Consider the following 24,089-nt stretch of genomic DNA (forward strand, 5'->3'; position numbering starts at 1 on the left):
GCCACTTAAGCTCTTTTTTTTCTGTCTTGCTGTTGAAACGATGCTGCTTGTGCTTTTGAGGCGGAACTAAGGAACGAGGCAACCATTTCTTTCAGAAGGAAGAGGATGGACCACGAAAAACGACACCCAAGTTTGCCAGTGCAGGAAACTTTTGTCCAAATGCTTCTTTTCAGGATTGAAATTTGGTGACCCAGCATGAAATTGAGCTTTAAATTCCTCTCCAGTCAGCGTGATCTTCCAACTTTCTAAACAGTTGTCCTTGCGTTTGGTTGGTTATCTTCTCGGTTTGGTCAAATCTCCTTCCACAAAGTCTCTATTGTGGTCTTTCCCCTCAGTTTATTTTTTTTTCTAAATTATCTCCTTGGCTTCAGATTCCAACGACTTGAAGATTATGTACAGTCACATAATCCTTTAATTCGTTTACAACTAAAGCATTATTTCTTTCAATCCATGGTACTCGCAATAATCTCCTATACGCCCACTTCTCTAATGCATCAAGTTTTCTTCTTTCAGCTTCTTAGGTGGTCCGTGTTTCGTATTACACAGGAACACTAGACAAATTAGCATCCTTAAGAGGGATAATTGTTTATGTCTACTAAGAACACGATCTTCACATACAGCCGCCCTTCGCTTGGATGTTACTTCTCTCTCAAGTCTCTTTCTTCCTTTGAGTTCGTTAGTGCAGCTTCCATCCTATCAGGCCATTGATTCCAGGTAGACGAAATTATAGACCGTTTTTCGACCTGCTAAAGTATACATTTGTGGCAGATTCAACGCGATCAAAAATAATAGTATTGGTTTTGCTTAGGTTACATTTGTTGCTTTCTTTTTTCATCCCTCTAATAGCGTTCTGTCATTCCTGTTTGTAATATTAGTAGTGAAAATCTGATTTACCTCCCTCCCCCCTCCCCCACCCGTCAGTAACAAAGGTTCAGAAGCTGAATTGATAAAAAGAGAGAGAGAAGTTAAGATCCATGCGAGACAGTCAAAGAATTCCTTCTTTACGATGTTGTTCACCTCGCGCGTCACATTGGCGTGAACGTCGGTTATGACGTCAAAGCGTTGGTCCTTCATATGGGTTTCCGCTCTTGGTCGTTTTGATAACACAGTCTCGTCGCCTGTGATGACTTTTTCCAGGAAAGAATTTTCCGCGTTTTGCTTGCTAATCCTGTCGCGGCAAGAGTCCAGGTGTCGCTATTTTAATCGGAAGTCATGGTGTTCGGTACAAACTTTGCACACACCGTTGCCTTCTTCAAGAAATTCTCGAGAATAAAGTAAGCAGCAGTACATCTATAGATGTAAATTGTGAACTCTTTTATTAAGATACTAGTTTCGATGTTACATTACATCGTCATCAGGCGCCTTGACTAAAGTAGATCGGTTGTAGTCACTGTAGGGGCCACCATAAGATAACCAATGTCCGCAGTTCTCTGACGTCAACTACGTGATCACTAAGTGCATCTACCGACAACTGTTGGAATCCATCTTGAGAATGTCTTGATCACTTGAGGTAGAGACGCTCACTTCTTTGCGCTATTGCGATGCATGACACAAGATCGTTGACTGCCTTCTAAAACTGGTCGAATGTACATCTGCTGTTTAGAGCTGTTAGCTGAAGCTGCCACCGGACAGGAATAAATTCAGTCTCTGAATTTACTGGAAAGACCGTGTATGTCACATCGCTTAAGTATTAGGGGCAATACTTAGAAGCAGTACAATATGAGAAGAACACGTAAAATTAATATTAGGGAAGGAGAATGTGTTACTTACATTTATTGGAAGATTTCTGGGAAATCGCAGTAAACGAAACTGCAACAAGACGTTAGTGTGATTAATGCTAGAGTGCTGTTGTAACATTTGGAATCCCTGTCAAGCAGACGTGACAAAAGACATCGAACAGTTTCAGAGACGCGCTGCTTATGTCGTAACAGGGCGATACAGCCCGTACCGAAGTGCAACAGAAATGCCAGAGAAGATTAAATGGGAATCCTTGGAAGACTGTGAAACCACTTTGCCGCCATAATAATAATGTCGTGTGACGAGGGCCTCTAGTCGGGTAGACCGCTCGCCTGGTGCAAGTCTTTCGATTTGACGCCACTTCGGCGACTTGCGCGTCGATGGGGATGAAATTATGATGATTAGGACAACACAACACCCAGTCCCTGAGCGGAGAAAATCTCCTATCCAGAAGGGAATCGAACCCGGGCACTTAGGATTGACCACGCAGCTACCGGGGGTGGACGCCGCATATCATCTTGTGAATGCGAATAATATAAGAGAGATTAGGGTATGTTCAGTGGTATACAAACAGTTGCTTTTCCCTCGCTAAATACGCGAATGGTACAGGACAGCCACTCATCAATGCTCATGCCAAGTGTCCTATACGATGCACTGCACAGTAGCTTGTGAAGTGTATATGTAGCTCTGATTGAAATTTCGTGAGAAGGCCCTGCCGCAGCAGAAAACGCCTAAGTTTTAGGTACTGCCACCCCAATTCGTGTATCATATCTGTGGCACCCTGTCCCGTATTTCGCGATAATACAAAACGAGCTGCCCACCTTTGAACTTTTTCGATATCCTCCGTCCATCATATCTGTTGCGGATTCCACACCGCGCGACGGCCGAGAGGCCGAGCGGTTCTAGGCGCTACAGTCCGGAACCGCGCGACCGCTACGGTCGCAGGTTCGAATCCTGCCTTGGGCATGGATGTGTGTGATGTCCTTAGGTTAGTTAGGTTTAAGTAGTTCTAAGTTCTGGGGGACTGATGACCTCAGAAGTTAAGTCCCATAGTGCTCAGAGCCCTTTGAACCATTTTTGAACCACACTGCGCAGCAGTGTTCCAGGAGAGGCCGGACATGCCTCCTTAGCAGACCTGTTACATTTTCTAAGTGTTCTGCCAACAAATCGCAGCATTTGGTTTGCTTTCCACACAACATTATCTATGTGATCGTTATAATTTGAGTTATTCGTAACTGTAATATTTTAAGTATTTAGTAGATTTTCGAGCCTCCACATTTTTGTGATTTATCGTGTAACCTAAATTTAGCGGATTCCTTTTAGAACCCATGTGGACGACTTTGCACTTTTCTCTATTTAGAGTCAATTGACGCTTTTGGAACCATATTGTATCTTGCCTAAATCATTTTGCAATTCGTTTTGATCATCCGATGAGTTAACAAGAAGGTAAATGATAGCATCATCCGAATAATCTAGCGGGGTTGTTCAGATTGTCTCCTAAATAATTTTTATAGATCAGAAACAGCGGAGTGCCTATAACACTTGCTTGGGAACGCCAGATATTACTTATGTTTTACTCGATGGCTTTCCGTCAGTCGTTACGAACTGTCACCTTTATGAAAGGAAACTGCGAATCTAATTACACAGTTGAGACGATACTCCTTAGGCATACAGTTTGATTAGGAGTCGCTCGTGAGGAACAGTGTCAAAAGCCTTCTAGAAATCTAAATATATGCAATCACAAGAACGATATTTTCTGTATCCGTGTTGCCTATTTGTCAATAATCGTTTTCTTCGATATAATTCATAATGTTCGAGCACAGTATATGTAGACATCTGCGAAAAATTTGGAGCCGTACAAATCATTACGGAAAGTTCTAAACCTCCATGAAGTGATAAAATATTCTGAAATCATCTTGATAAACCGCTTGCCAGCGAGAAGACTTACTGAGCATCAATTTAGCTGAATAACATTTTGTGCTATTAAAACGAAAAAGAAGTGATCCGCTAAAAAATAATTAGCCTTGACGGAAAAACTGGAAGCTAAGTTGGAGTGAGAAAACTAAATTTCTATGAATGATATTATTTGAGTGCGTTACGGCTCCAAACGAGCACTGTTGTAACTCTTACTGCACTTTTTACATTTTTTGATTTGAAATTTCGCAGTAACCGGTAGGTACGCCGGTATCTGCGACGTAGTCCGGTTTACAAATCGGTGAAATGTCATGGCATGCCACTAACTAAAGAAGCGTGCCTAGTGATGTATAGTACGTTAAAAGAAATATTCTGGTTGATAACCTCTTGAATTATAATTAACGTAGCCGCATGTGGAGACTAAACAAGGCAAACATGGTGTTTTTTGGCCCATAACTCCTCTGTTATTAATCAAAACACCGGCAACTACCGCTCCCAGAAATTACAAGTGGTGCGGCTCTGCGTTATGATACATTATGTCTTTTATTCCACTTTCTGGGTTGTAATTTAACTTCACTGCTGAACCAGAAGTGTAGGCACTGTGTATCAGGACACCTACCCCTTGAGTATGAAAAACTTTCAGTCGGTGGGAAACTTTGTCCTTGAGCTACGGCAGAGCGAACAAACTCCAATATAGCAACGGGAGCAGTGTGCATTAAGTCTAAATGTTAACAGTTACTAATTGACATATACGTATAGGATAATAATACTGGTATCAGAATGATACTGACGCTTCATATTTATAACATTATTTATTAAAAAGGTGTTTCGAAAGAAAAGCTAATGAATCAAACTGACGTGTCGAACATCGGCGGAAATGGCCGATGTCTGACACAGACGCGCTCTTAATGGACAAATGAGACTGTTAGCTGTCTAGCTCGGTATTCGGTAATGTCAACACATAACTCATTGAAATAGTATACAAGGTCAGTTTTGTAGTTAAAGGTGAAACAAAACATAAAAGTGCCTCGGACAGTGTTTGATGTGTATTAAATAACTCTCAGGAAAAGGAAGTCATATTAGATGTAATAGCTACAGCGATCGGAATACTGACTTACTGATTTTCACAGTTTCTCACGCGGCAGTGCCTTCACTATGTCACCAGATACAGTCTAAATGTTTCCTAATGGTCTATCACTCAACTGAACAAATAAAAACGTGGTATGCGTTTCTCTTAAATCAAAATTTTGAACGATAATAGCGATCCTAATGACCAGATTTGCTTTCACTGCTGAAAATAGCTAGATTACAAACAGAGACCCGCGGAGAAGAACTGCAGTGGCCGCAGCGAGAAACCTTCTGCAAACATGAGGTAAGCAGACCTCTCTTCCAGCAGACAGCAAACCACCGAGTGCAGACTGAACTCTTCCTGTTTACCAAACAGCCCTCCATACGCGACGGGAACAATTTACAGAGTCAGCATACTCAGACGCAGTATGTATCGCGGCACAAAGATTCCACACACTTTTACAAGTCCAGAACCGCTACAACGTCATAAACGCCATATTAAAACAATGGTTATTTCAAAGCTCGAAGAATTTTAGCATCGCACTCCGCTGGAGAATAATTTTCGAGGGGTAGTTTTTGTGTCAGCTAATCAGATGAGTTTCTGTAGAAGATGGAGGAAGGAGTTCACGGATACAAAACTAAATGTAATATATCACTGGCTTTAGAATGAGGTTTGCTTTCAAACTGAGACTGCGACCCTAATAAATACTAACATCCAATGCGCCTTGTCCTCGACGTCAACGCTTCCGCACCCAATAACGATCACACACTACGAAAAGCGCTACACCGCTGTAACGGCTCGTGCAGTTCCCCTCTTTTCTGTAGACAACTATCGGGATAAACGACTAAGAACAACATGAATTATTGTAGAAAGCATTGCCACCGCGAATATTCTGTGAGGAGCAGTCATTGCTAATGACGTCCGATTAAGCAGATCGTTTTCTTGGAGATAGAATGATGAAAGGTTGTCCTTAGCCACCGTGTATCAATGCGTCGACAGTATAGCATACATGGCATTTGCCGATTATTAGTGCAAATATATTTGCTACAAATATAAGATTATACGACTTCCGGAGGTGCTCCTATATTAGCTGCCGGCACGGTACCTTGACGTGTTCGGTCATTGGGCACGCTGCCCTCTGTAATAATAATAATAATAATAATAATAATAATAAAGCCGGCCGAAGTGGCCGAACGGTTCTATTCGCTACCGTCTGGAACCGCGCGACCGCTACGGTCGCAGGTTCGAATCATGTCTCGGGAATGGATGTGTGTGATGTCCTTAGGATAGTTAGGTTTAAGTAGTTCTAAGTTCTAGGGGACTGATGATCTCAGCAGTTAAGTCCCATAGTGCTCAGAGCCATTTGAACCAATAATAATAAAGAGTGAATGGATCAACGATGAACTTGAACGAGTGTCATGGGACGTCCACCCCAAACAAATGCAACGAACAATAACGAAAAATATGAGACTTAGAAAAAAATGATCAGAGCATCTGCTTAATAAGCAGGAGACCCATGTTCGAATCCCAATCCGGCACAAATAAAAAAAAATAAAATAAAATATAGAGCAGCGCACTAGCTTGCGAATCAGGGAAGTAAGACAGATTCACAAGGGGAACTCCCCTACTCGTCATCATCGATTTTGTCCACATTTGCAGCTTATGTATAGCTTGGCCGGAAATGAAATTGACAGGGGTGAGAGCTCCACATGGCTAAGTTTTAGGGAAAAAAATTAGAATTTTTATCGCGTTTCGAGTGAGGCATCAGCCATTCATGTCAGCGTAATTTCCAGACAGTGGTTGGCGTAGTAGTAGGATTACAGAGCGGTAAGCCGATGGTCGTCGCGTCGAGTACGTACACGAAAACTTTATCAATTTTTTTCAATTTACCCGGTATTTATACTGAAAATAAACCGAAATAATGTTCAACATATTCTGCTTATTAGTATTTTCCTAAGCGGCGTGAAAAGGAAAGGCAAACGAAGTTTTGGGATTGTAAATGAATTTCAAAGAAAGGATTTTACTTACAGCGTCCACGAGAGTTCTGCAAGCAACGTTTCAAGAAGGGACTGTATTTAAAGAGTCCAGGACCTCGTACTATGTCAGTTTCATTTTGACCTCTGAGAAGACTGCATCAAAATACGTTTCATTGTACATCACCAGCTATCCACCCTAATATTTGGAGAAATTTTGCGTTGTGTATGGTTTACTGCCAAACTGTGCGATGAGAGAGAATCTGTTATGTACATAAACAGTGTTTTTTTTCTACAGAAACTTTAAACAATCAAGTAATTGTAAAATGCGGTATTCACAATGTTCGCAAGATGTCTAGACAATGGTTCCCCTGTTTCTACGAAGCATATGTAAGTCATCAACTGTAAAATAATAAAATTGTCATTTTATATACGAAGTTCCTTTGGATTTCCTTATGAAGCCTTTTATGAAAATATTGGTAAATACAAGATATTGAGCGTTATTTCGTTTTATTTATATTGGAAGTAACTTAAAAACTGAAAATAAAATAAGTTTCCGCTTAAGGACTCGATACCGCGATCCTCGAGTTACCATTCTGTAACCTATGTTGATCCATCATGGGTCTGTAATCTTTCCGCTGTGCTAAACGCTGTCTAGAAACTAGGCTAGCGAAATGGCTGATGCCTCGCCTAATGCGCGGGAGAGAGTGGAACGGATATGATGCGCGAATTAGTGTGGCAGTCATTAAAACAAAGGCGTTTTCCGTTGCGGCAGAATCTTCTCGTACAATTTCAATCACCAACTTTCTCCCGCGAATGCGAAAATATTCTGTTTGCTTATAGCCACATAGCGAGAAATGATCATCATAAAATAAGAGAAATTAGAGCTCGCACAGAAAGATTGAAGTGATCGTTTTTCCCGCACGCTGTTTCAGAGTGGAACCGTGGAGAAATACCTTGAAGGTGGTTCGATGAACCCTCTGCAACGCACTCAGTTATGAATTGCAGAGTGATCATGCAGTAGATGTAGATGTAAACGCTTGGCCTTCTGGAGCCCCAACTTCTGTCACTTTCAGTTCTGGCCTAGCCCTGCACGTATCAGTTTAGACGAAATCGATGACGACGATAGGTACCGTCCCCTTGTCACATCGAATCCGCGCAGTGAATTTAGGACCGTGATCTGATTCATTGGGCCAGTCTGAGTGTGGTGTTGAGGCGGTTTCTCACGCTCGTTCGAGCAAACGCTGCGCTGGATTCCAAATTCCGACGTAGAATAAAATACACTAAAACTGCGCTTTACCAAAACTAAGGTTCGGTAGTTTTAGTACACTACATAAGTGACAAAGCATATGGTAGGGTTATCGATAGTACTTCTACCATTGGTAGGGAAAGAAAGAAATGAATGTGTAAGAGATAAAATGGGAGCCGACGACTTCTCTTTGTTTTCTTGTTTGTTTTTCAAATAATTAGAGTCACATATAATTCGGTGTTAGTCCACTGTGTATTTTATATCCTCACAGAAAATAAATTTCATTTTATAAGTAGTAAAAATCGTGTATAAAATGTAACTGTCAGCCAACCCGTTGCAAAATGGGTCAAGTGGCTCTAAGCACTATGGGACTTAACATCTAAGGTCATCAGTCCCTTAGACGTAGAACTACTTAAACCTAACCAACCTAAGGACATCACACACGTCCATGCCCGAGGCAGGATTCGAACCTGGGACCTCAGCAGCCGCGCGTTTCCGGACTACTCGGGTGCCGGTCGTACACAGTTTTAAAAAACACATTAGCCAGGTTTCGATAGCTCTGAGACTACCTCCATCAGAATGGTAAAAGTTACTTGAAAGTTAAGCTGTTACATGAGTTCATGTAACTTTTAGCATTCTGATGAATATATTCTTAGAGTTATCGAAACCTGGTTAATGTATTTTTTTTAAAAGTTGTGTTCAGTCGGTTTGCTGTCTGTTACATGTTATATATTTGCATACACGGTTGTTGAGCGCACTGCTAAACAATGTTTAAAATATCTAATAAAAATTGATTGATCGTCTAACTTCTGCACTTTTATATAATCAAAGCAATTACTTAGACGCAAATACAGTTTTCCATGCACAAACATTATCTATATATTTATTGTTGTTATTTTGTACTCAACAGAACGTTCTTCGTCATGATCAAAGTAGAGTGTCCTATTATAATTGATAAATGCGAAAGTTGTTAATGAATAATAGAAACATGTCTTATATACATTCGACAGATTATTGAAGCGATGTTCGATATATTTTTGTTTCGCGGTCTTTTTAATTTGTTTTGTTTTGTTTAGGAAATTGCTATTTCTAGCACTATCTCATAAATCTGTATATTTTTCTTTATTGTTACTACGACATCCCTCTGTTTCACGTTACAAAGCAACAGTTTTCGAATGAAACCTGAATTAAATACTGACAGTTTCCGTTTTGCTATAAATACCTTTATTCTTAAGTAGCAGACTGAAGGGGAACTGCGTAGAACAAAAATGTTCCTTAGGTTACCTGGCCCTTCATATACCCTTAATCAGTTTCTAGACGGTTCACTGCTTTCGAGTTTTGGGGGAATCTAGTAAGATACTTATCGCGTAAGTAAAAGAAAGCGATCGATCTCAGGTACGCAACACACCTAAGGTACAGGTAACGTGGGAACGAGATTAACTGACCAAAGATACCAGGAAATGTACCGTAGTGTACGCTTGCTTATGGTAGCTTACATTAGTTCTACAGCTCTACGACACATAGTACAATAGCACACGGAACAGAGTTTAAACGATTCGTAGAAAGATGATGCACACGACTTTCCTCTTCAAGGTTATCTTGGCGATTGTGGTATCAGGAAGGGCATTACGCCACAAGGCTACATAATAAAATTAAACTTTGCGAAATCCTGAAAAGGCGAACCAGCACTAAACGGGATATGCGATAGGGAAAAAAATAAAGAAAGAAGAACTATTGTATCATTTCCACTGACGACAGCCGGTACACTGTTAGATTTGACTACTGTATAAAATTATGCACCAGCAACCATAATTCTCTAGTATGCTTAAATGTAAAAACAGCCAAACAAAGTGGAACCGCTCTGATACTTAAAGATACTTCCGCTCGTGGAGCCTTTTTCTGTGCCGCATTCATCACCCGACGCCACGGGACTACAAGCTAATACTGTACTCGGAAACAAGTATTTTTTCTTTTCTCTCTGCCATGAAACAGGTCTGCCAAATAAGACTTTCTCGAAAATTTAACGAGCCCAGATGAGCTTGGTATCCGTGGTAGCTAGAAAACTGATACGCGAAATAATGTTACGATGCGGCAGAGTGATTCTTTTTAACGTTAAAAAACCCCTGAAGCGATGCAGAGACAAGTGATTTATTACAAGACACGGGGGGTCGCAAATGTTGGAGAACAGCCCAAAAGTGGATGACAAACACTGGACAGGTGACATACTTCACCGCGCGTGAATGCATGATTGAGCGATGCAGTACTTATATTTGGGCGAAGGATGTATATTTCGAACACTTTTTGGAAAAAAATGGAAATTTGTGGTAAGTTCTACGGGACCAAACTGCTGAGGTCATCGGTTCCTAAGCGTACACACTACTTAATCTAACTTACGCTAAGGGCAACACACGCACACCCATGCCCGAAAGAGGACTCGAACCTCCGACGAGGGGAGTAAGTAGAAGTTACAAAATTGTTGGAACCAAGGAAAAGCTGTTCTTATTTTGTATTTCTTTTCTTTTGTCCCTTCCTTTTTTTGTTTCCAAACATTATTTAGTAAATAAAACGCAGAACATTTACTTGTAACAACGTAATTCGAAAGCTTATACTCATTTGCTTTCGACGCAATACGGTAGGTTTTTGTTGTACTGTACTTTGCAATAAACCAGCGGAGACCGCGAAACCGATAAACAAAATAATAAATCTTACTAGAGTGTAAACACATAATTGTCTATCTCAATGAAAGAAATTGTGCCTACCGGACGTAAGACCCGGAGCTACACTGACGTGAATACTTGACCATTGTTGGGATGGTCAGGTGTGACAGACGGATAGCCATAGCCGCTGCACATGCGGCGAGCTACACCATTTGGTGACGTCACATGTTCAACATTTCTCATCCACTTTTAAGGTATTTCCTGACATCTGCGGCGCCATCTGTCTTATATTCAATTACTTTTCCCAGCGTCATCTACGTCGATTCAGAGGTTTTTAAACGTTAATAGGAATTATGCTGTATGTGCAACACTATCGCAGCTGCTGTTAAGAAATGCTTTAATTTCCTCGAACGATTACTCAATGAACATCTTCAGGTGACAGGTGCCTAGGAATTTGCCGACTGCTTTAGTACACATGAGCACACTTGCAGGGCATTTGCACTTGCTGGTACTATATCATGAGGCTTCGTATAAAATCACATGCTACTGAAACTGTTTTCATGTGTACTAAGGCACTCGGCAACTTCCTAGTCATGTGCCACCTGAGGGTGTTCAATGAACGTAATCGGTAAGCCGAAATTAAAACATTAATAACAGCTGAGGTGCGCTTTACATTTAGCTTAAACTGTCACAGAAATGTTGATGCATACGGGTGTACCAAAAATTAATACACAATTTTTATTATGTCATTGTGCGAAACGAAAAACACGAAGTAGTTGACGTGTATCTGCTATTTGCAACGATATGCAGGAAAACAACGGTAGTCTCTTAAGATATTGAGAACTATAAACACGAAAAAGAACATTCAGTGCTTAGTAGCCAATGCTTACCAGCCGCATCCAGTCACATAATGAGATATTTGTTTACCTTTTACTGACACACAGAAATTGCTTCATCTGTTTTATAAAATACTGTTCCTATTGAGAAACCATTTTCTCAGGACATACTGTGCTCATGAAAACTAAAAGAAACTATTCGTAATAGTGTGTCGTATCAAGTCTCTAACTTTGTGGCTGAAATATAACGCTAATGGAAGCTGCTAGTGGGATATTACTATCAATGCTAGCTATACAGCCTCAGTGAATAAAGTAGTTGAACATGCTACATAATGTGCAGAATAATTATAACTCAAGGTGCCCTAAGCGAAATATTCTATCACAATGCAGCAACCTCTAGCGGCGATCACTTTGGTTTAAGAATCACAATAAACACTTTCTATACACCTCATTTGAAAATTTAAATTTTCATCTACATCTACATGTATACTCTTAAGCGCCTGGCAGAGAGTTAATCGAACCACCTTCACAATAATTCTGTATTATTCCAATCTTGAACAGCGCGCGGAAAAAACGAACACCTATATCTTTCCGTAAGAGCTCTGACTTCCCTTATTTTATTATGATGGTCGTTTCTTCCTATGCAGGTCAGGGACAACAAAATATTTTCGCATTCGGAGGAGAAAGTTCGTGATTGAAATTTCGTGAGAAGATTCCTCCGCAACGAAAAACACCTTTGTTTTAATGATGTCCACCCGAAATCGTGAATCACGTCGGCGACACTTTCTGGCCTATTTCTCGATAACACAAAGCGGGACGTTGGCGCGCCAGATACATACAGTCTGCGGCCGAAAGCTCGTCTCCAGTTCACCACCCGAAATCATCAGACGAACGTCAGTCGAAGAACCCGAGACAGAACCCAACACGCAGTTTGTGCTACTCTTCTTTGAACTTCCTCGACGTACTCCGTTAATTCTATCCGGTAAGCAGTATTCCAAAGGAGGACGGACAAGCGTAGTGCAGGCAGTCTCCTTAGTAGATCTGTTGCGTCTTCTAAGTGCCCTGTCAATAAAACACGCAGTCTTTCGTTCGCCTTCCCCACAACATTTTCTATGTGTTCTTCCCAATTTAAGTTGTTCGTAATTGTAAGTCCTAGATATTTAGTTGAATTTACGGCCTTCACATTTGACAGATTTATAGCGTAACCGAAGTTTAATGGATTCCTTTTAGCACTCATGTGGATGACTTCAGGCTTTTTGATATTTTGCTTCAATTGCCAATTTTCCACCATACAGATACCTTTTCTAAATCGCTTTGCAGTTTGTTCTGATCTTCTGACAACTTCACTAGAAGATAAACGACAGCGTCATTTGCAAACAACCTAAGACGGCTGTACAGATTGTCTCCTAAATCGTTTATATAGATAAGTAACAGCAGATGGTCTGTAACATTCTCTTGGGGTACGCCAGAAATAACCGACATGATATTCCATAAGCACGCAATTTGACTACATTGTGCAATGGCTAAAAAAAACCAGTAATGAAAATAAGCAATGCTAGTTGCTACGAATCGTATCTATAAATGATCTAATATACGGAAATGGTGCTAAAGAATGTCCACAATGAATACGCATAAATTGAAGCACGTGTTAAACAATCAAAATTCATGTTTAATGTTGATGGATGTGCCAAATTCACGGCCGTACTGAGAGAGAAGACCGATGGTGAAATTTTTCAGACGAGGAATTGCTCGAGATGTCACATACGGAAAGCTGTCAGCTACATAGGCCAGAAGTATTCCAATTAGCAGATGAGAGAAAAAGTGAATATCACTCTAATTTAGTACGACGTAGGAAGGAGGATTGGAGGTAGCCTACATTAGGGTATGACGAAATGTTGGTTCATCAATTTACAATATGACCAGGTCTGCAACCCAGAAGAACGTTATTGAATTTTTAGCAACAGGTCGATATTAGATAAAATTAACAGCATGTCACGAGCGAACCTTGTCATCTATTTCTAAAATTATGACCAATTAGCAAATCTACTGAACATTTCTCCGATCTGTCGGAGAATAATAACTGCCTCTCGGTCGATTCAGATCATTCCGATGAACTTAATGTTCAATTTATAGAGCCACTGCTCTCTTGTCATATTGTAACATTAGAATGCGATACCACAATGAAAAATTCAGCCGAGCGTTTATAAATATGTCGCATTTCTAAAGATGGTATATATTTCTAACATTTTAGAAAGAACACGTCTCTTGAAAAACATAAAATACTATCATAATTCCTAGTCCAAGTATTTGTGAGTAAGAGAACGGCAGTCACATGCATCCGTCACGTGTATTGGGTACTGTGCTCCAAATTTTCGACCGTCCCTAATTTCTGTCCCAAACTGTTGCTATAAATAACTGCTCATCGACATTGAACTGATATCGTACAATCGATTAGACTAATCCACGTTCCGTATGATCAGTGTATGCCAACTGGGAAGCTGAAGACATCAGCCGAATCTAACGAAAGAGCTGAAAAAATCTTTGAATGGTTCTAGTTTCTTAGAGCTAGCTATAGCTCTTTGTTTCATTGGAAAGGCATTGCTCTCACTGTCGGAGAATGACTCAAGTAATTAGACATGTAAAGTCCGTATGAGCATGCTGTGTGACCAAATACAAAAACAGCACAGGTGCGACACGAGTACTTTTGAGGAAAACTTATGTGACAATGGAATGGAATGGAAGAAACAGGTTGAGATTAATAAAAATCAAAACAGTGACCTTCATATGAGATGTAATACAGATGACTGACTGAAATTATTGAAAATACTCACCTTTATATCAACAAACGTGTGAATTTATGGTATAACCGTCAGAAGTTGATGGTATGAGCCATTGATTTAATTCCAAATATGTGACCGCTGCAACTAACCGTTTTATCTTCATTTTAGTTTAGATTTCTACTGCGCCTTAGCTGTATCGTTTCTAATATATACTCAATTAGATTAATATATTACAGATGGATAAAAATTAGAAGCAATGTTTTGTTAAATTTGATTACATTACATAGGCCTGCCGTTTATCTTGTTTTGTTTTATTACCTGTAGTTCTTGTGAACTACCACAAATTTTGCTCTTTCAAGTGTATCGTCTTTTTAAATTTATTTTATTTTCTTCTTAAGGTCACGGTATCAGAGCCTATGCTATGTGTGATATAGAAATGTATGGCAAACGTCCATTTTCGTAGAGTGGTTGTCGAGAGATGTCGTTATATGTGGTCTCTGTACACAGTATCCTGATACCCACTTATCCTGTGTGTTTCTGTGATCTTGCGACTGCAAATTTTCACTCTCCAAATCAGAAATGGTTTCATCTGTCGCAGCTATGTAGCATATCCCCGTGTCGTCGTCCTCATATTAAAAACCGACATCAGACTAATTTGGCCATGGAGTTGATGTTAAAAGCGTTATGAATTTCGTTCCAAATGTATGTGCGAAGTAAATAACTGTTTGCAGATCAAAGTGCTGTCATTTAGAATAAGAAATAGTCTTTGTTTTAATACCATGTTGAATCTTTGTCTTAATACTGCGATGAGATGAAGACGTAATTATTTTGTGTGAGCTTACTGAGATGAACTTTCCAGTGGACAGCTGATCTGACTTCAATCACAATTCGCTTCTCAAACAACGCGCTCCCTCGCGTTAAATTCCCAGTGGCGCTCCTTCTAATGTGTGACTCTCCAGTTAGCAAACTCCTTAAGACTTTTAAAATAATAGTTAACAAAAATGTGGTGGTCTGAAATGAAGTGTGGACGCAAACCGGTTTGGCACTAAGATCATTTCTTTTTAACAGAGATTGCTTGGGAATGTACTATATTTGAATTAAAGATAAGCTAATTTTGTTTGGTTGCTACATTCCTTTTGCTATCTACACTACGCTTGTCCCTCTCCTCTGTAGGACTGCTGATCGGAATGGGGTCCTTATCAGATGGGACTGACAGGGGACATCGAAGAAGTTCAGAACGGGCAGCTCCTTTTGTAGGCGAGAGGGTATCACGGATATAATAAGCCAGTCGGGGTGGCAATTTTCCGCTACAGCGAGATCTTTTCACGAAATGTCGATCACTAACTTTCTCCTACGAATGTGAAAATATTTTTTTGACTCCCACCTACACTGGGAGACATGACCATCGTGATAAATCGTGGAAAGAGTTAGATGTTCATTTTTCCGACGTGCTAATCGAGAATATTCCGGTCGAGAAATAGTGTGAAAGTTGTTCTATGGACCCTCGCCCAAGCACCTAAGTATGACTTGCAGAACAGTCATGTAGATCTTGCACTTTCCTAAAAAATATGTTTCTTTACAGTTACAACGTGGTATGTTTAAAATTGGAATAATACTGATTTTTTCGTGGAGATGAAACTCAACATTTTGTCCTCGGTTTTAAACATATGGTTGTTCGTAACGTTGTTAATATATTATGTTGGGTATTGTAATGATTTAAGTTCGTTTCATTTCTCTTTGATGTCATCAATTTATTAAATCGAAAATTGCGTTGCAAAATTTTATGCAATTAAATAGTAAACTTCAAATACAGGTGTTTAATTCTCGTCTTGTGGGAAAGCGCGTACCTGGAACCTGAGAGGTCATGCCACCGAATCACGCTCGGCCCACGGAACGTTTCAGTCTGCCTTAACTCTAGCTTTCACCTCTCAACAGTGTGAAGAGCCGCCGGGAACGACACTTGGTTCAGATTCCACGTCAAACTGTAGGTCCCATTTCCCCGGTTGGATAAGTAGGGTAGGTTAGGGATACGCAAGTCGCCGAAGAGGCGTCCAATTGAAAGACTTGTATTCGGCCACAGAGCCACACGAAATTATTATTAATTCAAAAATTGCTATTATTGTGGATTAGTTATCACAAAATTTCAACCTTGGGATCTGTAGGAGTTAAATATGGCTGTGGGTGTGTGGTTTTGGGAAGATGAAACGCTGAACTGGAGCCGTTCTCAACAAAAAAGTAATGTTTCAAATTTCTCGTCTCGCGGACATCGAGGTCATTGATGTCTGAAGATGGGCTATGAAGTCTTCCACGACGTCGCACGAGGAACATCCCAGCATTCTCCTCAATGGATGCAAGGAATCCAAAGTCTGGATAGTCGGCCGCACATTTGAACCCGGGAACGCAGCACTGCCTTGTTCCGCTGTAACTATATCACCTACCTCTGCGAGATCTTCAGATAGAAGGAAGATAAACGTTATACCTCGAATTAAATCTCCGCCAGTCAACACCTAGGTGCGACAAATCTGAACATCGCGGTATGTGCGCAGCTGAGCTGTCCATTGGGAAGCCTGTTGTATCACATACGACGAACACTTAATTAAAAAAAAATGTTTGCCATTGAATGGATGTTACAGACCATTCTTTAAGTGCCTGGTTTATCTTATGTACTGTTTTGTGATCGTAAAGCTCTTACTGAAACATCTTGTCGTCACCTACAGCAGCAGTTTCGGCAGCGCAGAACAAGTTTCCATTAATGATCGTAGACAAAACCTTCGCGCAACGGAAAGAATAATTTATTCTACCATAGGTACTAACGCCTGGATTTGCAGTTACTGTACACAGTTTGAACTTCACAAGCACTTCATACACTGTCCCACTGTTTAGTTGTAAATAAGACGTATCGTGTCCTTATTTGTAAGACACAGGAAAACCAGAATTTAACTGTCACGCTCCGGCAGAACCACGGCAGAATCAGCGGTGAAATACTAGTATACCATCAGAGTGGAAACACTAGGTAAAAAGAGAGGAATCAGTCACGCGCTGCTTAGTATCACAAAGTAGGTGGTTATAAGCGTACTTTTAATATGTACATTTGTTCTATGCACATGCACTACAAATCGAGACTTCAATCTTGACAATTCCTAGAGATAATACTTGTGATAACACTTGGAAATTCCCTTAAGTGTACGGACCACAAGAAAAAATAACGAATCAGTAATATACATAAGTGAAACATTCAAGAAATACAATATTATAATGCGTTTTCGAAATCTATGGTAGTGAATGTCAACAAAATTTCGTTGCAAGGACGCGCGAGTTTGAAGCCGGTAGCTCGGTCCCTCCGATTCTCGCAACCAGTTAAATCATGTTAAGCTTAAATTAAATAATGTAACACACAAATTCTCAACAGAGATCCGTGATCAAATCAGCGCGAAAATAATTTCTATTAAGCCATGATTGGACAATTATTTTGTTGGGATCCATTTACGCGTTTCAGTGCGTTCACCTTCATGAGAATGACGACATGAAGAAATTAAGACATTAAAAAGACTTTCAACTAATAATTGAAGAACATGAAGAGTGTTGTCTAGAGAGCTGCTACATCTATAAGAGTAAGCAAGATGAATTTCATGTAACAGTATTATATCTCGATACTGCGTTTCATTCATGCCTATCTACAACATGCCAGTAACAGTCTATATTTTATTTCTAAACATTTAATTTACTAATGAAAGTGAGCATTGGGAAAGTCCATAGCTGTAACCAATACAGCCTTAACTAAGTGCAGTGGACTGATAAACAGTTGCTAAGAGCTCAGTAAGAAGCACTGTTAAAGGGAATCGCAAACTTCTTTTATAGTCCAGCGTAAAAAGAAGAAAGAAAGAGAGGAGAAGAAGAAGAAGAAGAAGGAGAATCTTCACTTACAACTAGAAAATTATTTTCAGTAGAATCACTCCTTAAATCTGTAAAATTTCTTCTAATTCTTTAGCTGCACATTTTCACAGAAAATACAAACAGTTATATAATGAAACTTCCAGGCAGTCTCTCAGAAATTCCGCACTAAAAATCTGTCTCAAAAAAAATAGAACGTACTACGTGTCTCTTCTGCCATCAAATACAGGCCTAATTATGGTATTGAGAGAATATAAGTATGAAAGTCAAGTTAGTTTTTTAATTGTTTACATGCTATCTTTCACAAACATAAGCCGTTTTCGTAGACCGTTTCGAAGTGTTTCTTCCATTCTGATGTGTACGAACAGTCACTTCAGAAGTAATGTCTCTATCCAGTACACATCAGGAATCAAGGTAAGGTCTACAAGAGCTTAAGAGTGATTTGTACCAAGTGTACCCTTTCTCACGAAACCATATAACGCATAGGAATTAAGGTAATCTCAGCAAAGTAATTATATGAAATGAAAGACGAAAGAATCGTAAGTGCAAAATGAAACCAAATGTTCTGAACCCGGCTTAAGAAGCTATTGAGACAGAAAAGTGTTTTCAGAGGCTGAAAAACGGCGAGTAAGTCCACGATGCGAAAAGCAGTCAAAGCAGCGATCCGCGTGTAATAAAGACCACACGTGAACAGGTGTAATTTGAGGAAACGTTTTACCTTATTTAATGTAATTCTTAAAAAGTGATTTTGAAAAATGCCTACCAATATCAGATACGTGTCTAAGGCTAAAAGTTGAAGGCAGGGCGTTTCTTAAAGAGTCAGAAGATACTTTCATATATAAATAAATAATTTAATAAACATGAATAATTCTTCCGTTAATCGAAAAAATGGTTCCCCAAAGTGAGACATGATAACAGAGACTGAATTGTTCCATTGTCTTTTAAACTTACGTGAATTATCTTGCAGTACAATTAGCCGGTCTCACTGCGACGGGGAAGAGAAATTAATTACGCAAAGATGCATTGTATCCCCCATACATTGAACGCCTACACCATTTTACGAAAATATTCTGATACATAGTGACAATTTTTTCCTTTAGACTGCTAAGGTTCCGTATTTGAAACTACTCATTAAACTAAGTATAATCTATAATTCCTTCATACATATTAGTCTTCCACTTTTGAAAACATATTTGATTATACTTTGAAAGGTTTAGAAAATAATGTCTTTGCTATGAAATGTTTATTCATGAAATTGCTTTAACGCACTTAAAAAATATTTCAAGAGTAAAACAACGTTTCCATAATGGGGTATAGCACGAAACTTAACTTCACTCAAAGATATTTTGCAAAGTTAAGATCTTGTTCTCATCATATCTCTTTTCTTCAAAACAAAAAAGTAAATAAATAAAATTATGAAGAGAAAGGATTGGTAGAAAAAAGTCACCACGCACTGAATATAACTGTTTTGTTACATATTTGATTCGTTTCTGGTACGTTTATCACACTTTGCCTTAGCTTTATTTTTTTTTAATTCGCCATTCGTGTTTTTTAATACGCAAAGTATTACCTTTCCCTTAAAATAGATGCATGCTTCCGCTAGCTCATCCTGCGCAAGATCTGTAAAATTTATAGGAATAAGCAAATTGCAAGTGAAGGTGGATCCACAGCGCCCGATAAGTATCTTGAAGTGAAATAAAATACGTGAGTGCATGATTAAATATTGTTTTTTTTTTTACGTACACATTCTGTACATGTCATGCAGTTGCGGCTACACGTGATAGTAAAGGACGAAAATAAGACGATGTTAATAATCTACCTCCACAGCTGTAACAGCTGCACCTCAGAAAACAATTTTTTTAATAGCTCGTTCCTTGTAAATACATTCTTAGAAGAAAAGAACCTGTCATGAAGTAATTCTTTATTAAGGAATAAATGTGCCTAACATATTTAATTTAATTTATATAATTGTACAGATCGGAGAAATTTAAGACCAACTGTATAACACTCTGATTTTCTCGGTTGACAGTGCGCGTTGAAGAGGCACAAAAATCCCACGTGACACCTGGCTTTCATGCAGTTTCCCAGCCATTTAGCTGAGAGCTGGGCTGTACCCAATTTACGCAATACCTAAGCCGTTCCCAGATGGTTCTAAAACCTTTGTCATAAGCGTCTACTGTTTGTACTCTATAATGAATAGATACCATTCTGACTAAGAAAACATGTTCGAAAAACGGTTATTTCCCTACTACTGGTACAGCAAACCCAAAACACATAAAAAGCATTGTTCTCCATCTATTTCACTTGACAGCTGAAACAACCTCGGTCGTCGTGTTGTATGAATCTTTGTGCCGCGGGCGGCGAACATTCAACAACTGCGCACCTGCATTAGTTGTCTGAAACCATCTCAGGCATTGAAGGATAGGATGAGTTCGACGAATTCAACTGACGCGGTTTTGCGCGGAGAGTGTGATTTATGAAATTCTGTCAAAGCCAGAGGAAAGGTGTCTGAATGAGGGAGGCAGAGCTCTGGCAATCAGGTTATACGAACATGAGACAGGCTGCGGCAGGTTATGAAAGCCAGAGCCAACTTTTATCAAACATCTTTTAAGAGGAAACCACCCGTATGACGTAAAGTGCGAAAATCTACAATCTATTAAGAGGAGCAAAAAGATGACCCTTTTGGAAATACTGGAAATCAAGAAACATATGATGCAAAATGCAAGCTTAGTATTAAATGACTAAACTCAATTTCCCCCAGAAAGATGATCCTATTGGTAATATTGGAAATCAATAAACATTAGACACAGAATGTCAGCTTAGTATTAAATGACCAAACTCAATTTCCCTTTCCCCCTCGGTTAAATTGAGTTTCAGTTATACAAATATTAAATTACAATTATAAATTCAACTTTATTTTTCATTAATTATTGATTATAGCTCGACATAAAAGTTTTTAGTTAAATGTAACTATTTCTGCGCAACGTAGAAAAAATGTAATACTCTCCTTTGTAAATACTCTGCATGTCATCATTTTCGTATCTTCTGTACGAGTAATGTCTGTGTCAAGTCACAAGTCATTTTACTAGTATTTGGAACGGTAGCCTAAGAAACCGAAAGCCGATTCGTTACCAAATATATATATAATTTTGCTGAAGATTAGAAAAATGTATTCTATTTAATTAGATTAAGTTTTGATTTCATCGTTAACGACGAATCATGACCTAGTACGCATGCTGTCATATGTGGTCACAGGTTTAGTCCATAGTTTTCCACATACATGACGTAGAATGTGCACGACAGTTACTCAATGACCCAGCCAAAAGTCAGTCTAGGCGAAAAATATTTACGCTACAGTAATACCGCAACATATTAGTTATTGTTGTAGTTCCTCGAAATATAAGCCTCATCATGAGCTCTTGGAGTCTAGAACACACACCTCGTAATAAATAAACGGCACAATAATTCCAACTGGTAGCGGATGTATGAAATAAAGAGATATTTCAATTTTTTTGCCGCAACAATATCGTGTCACTCCACACAGTACTATTTACATAAACATAAAGATCATAGAGTTTATTATCAAATTGTGTACTAAGGTTCCTTTTCATCATCTAAACTAGGAGTAAAATGAGCTATCTCTAATGTTTTCTTTCTCGGCGAGACTACCAACATGAGTAGTGTAGAGAAAACCTATTCCAAACATTATCCATAGCCTACTGCACTGTGAAGGTTGAAACTGATGAGATAAGGCAAAAAAGTCATACTCTTATTTCGCTCGTTACTCTTTCGACAGACACATCATTATCATCAAATGGATTCCACTGTTTTTTTCATTTTTTTGATATTTATCTGCTTCAGTGTCATCCCCATCCGATGTGTATCGGTAGTCAGCCAGATTATGAAAATGTTTTGGCTGGTGTTAAAACTCTAATATCAAAAGCCGTTTTCATACGTGGACGAAATGGAAATAATTCCTAATAAGTGGTACAATGTGGAAGTACCCTCTTCTCTGCACTTGATGGTTGTTTGCAGAGCATAGATGTAGCTGAACATCGACTCTCCTAACACATACAGGAGAAGTGTCGCATTTGTGCTTTGCCCACCAACTACCTTGGATACAAATCGTAGCAGACATTTCTTAAAATCTAGGAATATAATAGAATCCCCTTCCGCCGGGACCTCGGTGACAACCTCTGCGCGTGCAGAGGCATTTAAGCACTAGCTCTTTCTACACTACATACGCGAATGACAAGGTAAGATTCCTTAATAAGTGCTACAGTGGGAAGGACTCTCTTCCCTTAGTTCACAGCGTATATTTGTAAATGTCTCGATCGCAGCTTCTATCAAATAGTGGAGAACTGTGACAGAGGCACAACTGCATTGTGTTGGTCAGAGGCTCCTTTCCACTCCTTCCTTACATCACATACACTTCATATTCTCGTATGTGTCAATAGTCACGCAAACGTCGTACATATAATACATTCGTGCCTTATTAACAGACATAAATCCACCTGATGGTGAAATTTTCACTCTCCGAAACGCGCGCTGGAGCTACAAGTAAAATGTTACTGTTTATAGTAAGTTTTAGTTTCGTTTTATATTTCGTAAAAGTTACGGCAAAGCCTTACTTAAAATGTTCGCATTTGAATGGATATTTTGTGACATTCTGTCACTCTCGAGGGTGGGAAATCTTTAGGCGTAAAAGTAGGTTCGCGGGCACCCTACGGGTGTGTTACAGAACTTTTCACTATATACATGAATGACCTGGTGGATAACACCGGAGGTTTTATCAGGCTTTTCACAGAGGTTTTTGTTGTATAGAGGTAAATCGCAAGGCTAGAAAATTGTGCCGAAATGCACGAAAACCCGCAAAGAATCTACGCTAGGTGCAGGGATGGGCAGTTAACATGAACACAAGTAAAAGTAACGTGTTGCGTATAAACAGCCAAAAAGAATCATTATTATATCATTACACGATTGCTGAACAATCACAAGAAACAGTTACGTCTATAAAATATTTAAGAGTACGTGCGCGAAGCCATTTAAAGTGTAACGACGAAATAAAACCAATTGAAGATAAGGCAGATGCGACGCTGAGCTTCATCGGAATATTCTTCAGGAAGAGTATTTCACCCACAAATGAAAGGGCTTACAAAACGTTTACTCGAATATTCCTCGTCTGTCTGTGATCCTCACCAGACAAGATTTATAGAGGGAATAGAGAAGAACCAAAGAAGAGCAGCGCGTTTCGTTACAGGTTTGTTTAGTAATCGCGAAAGCGTCACGGAGATGCTCAGCCAACTCCTAGGGCAGACGCTAAAAGACAGGCGTCGTACAGCACTGCGCAGTTTTCTGTTAAAAATGCCGAGGGCCTTCGTTTCCAGAAGATTCGAACAATATTTTGCTTCCCCCTGTGTATATCTCACAAAAAGTATACGAATGTAAAATTTGAGAGATTCGAGCTTACACGAGGGCTTACCGACAGTTAGTCTTCCCTCGGTCCATTCGCGACTGGAAGAGAGAAGGAGGGAACTGACAGCGTCATACAAAGTACCCTCTGTGACACACCGTACGGTACCTTGCGGACTATAGTTTAGGATGTAGAAGTTTACATACGGATGCTGAGACGTGCAGTGGCTTTTAGGAAGAAGCCGGCGTACCTTCCCTGTCGGTGAGGACATCCCCCAGCAGGTCCTTAATGAGGAAGGACTTGCTGTGCTGCATGGCGCGGCTGTCCGCTGGCAGGCCACGACGCGTCTGGCAGTCGCCATGTGCTCGGCCGGCCGACCACCGCCTGCCGCGCTCCCATTGGCCGGCGCCCCGCGGCCGACGCCGCCCATTGGTCGCCGCGCAGCATCCATTACCACTGTCGGTGGGGGAGGGGAGGGAAATGACGAGTGCACCGCTGGGAGGAGACGGCTTTATGCGCCGGCCTACCATTGGTGCGCCCATTGCGGACGCGTGAAAACGCCCGGTCGCT

The 24,089-nt window shown here is 39.9% G+C and overlaps 1 protein-coding gene across 2 annotated transcripts in view; it reads right to left on the minus strand.

Moving 5' to 3' along the window:
• The window catches only part of LOC126298491 (homeobox protein SAX-1-like), a 92,461-nt gene extending 68,604 nt beyond the window's left edge, over positions 1-23,857 (minus strand). The window contains exons 1-2 of one of the 2 annotated variants that reach the window (XM_049989827.1): positions 23,770-23,833; positions 23,412-23,413 (exon numbers count right to left, since the gene is read on the minus strand). In XM_049989827.1, coding sequence (XP_049845784.1) covers positions 23,412-23,413; positions 23,770-23,833 — 66 coding nt within the window. Of the gene's footprint in view, positions 1-23,411; positions 23,414-23,769 lie in introns of both variants that reach the window. The other variant, XR_007552613.1, reaches the window with a different exon arrangement.
• Positions 23,858-24,089: the final 232 nt, after the last annotated feature.

The sequence above is a fragment of the Schistocerca gregaria genome, chromosome X, assembly GCF_023897955.1.
Source record: "Schistocerca gregaria isolate iqSchGreg1 chromosome X, iqSchGreg1.2, whole genome shotgun sequence".
NCBI lineage: Eukaryota > Metazoa > Arthropoda > Insecta > Orthoptera > Acrididae > Schistocerca > Schistocerca gregaria.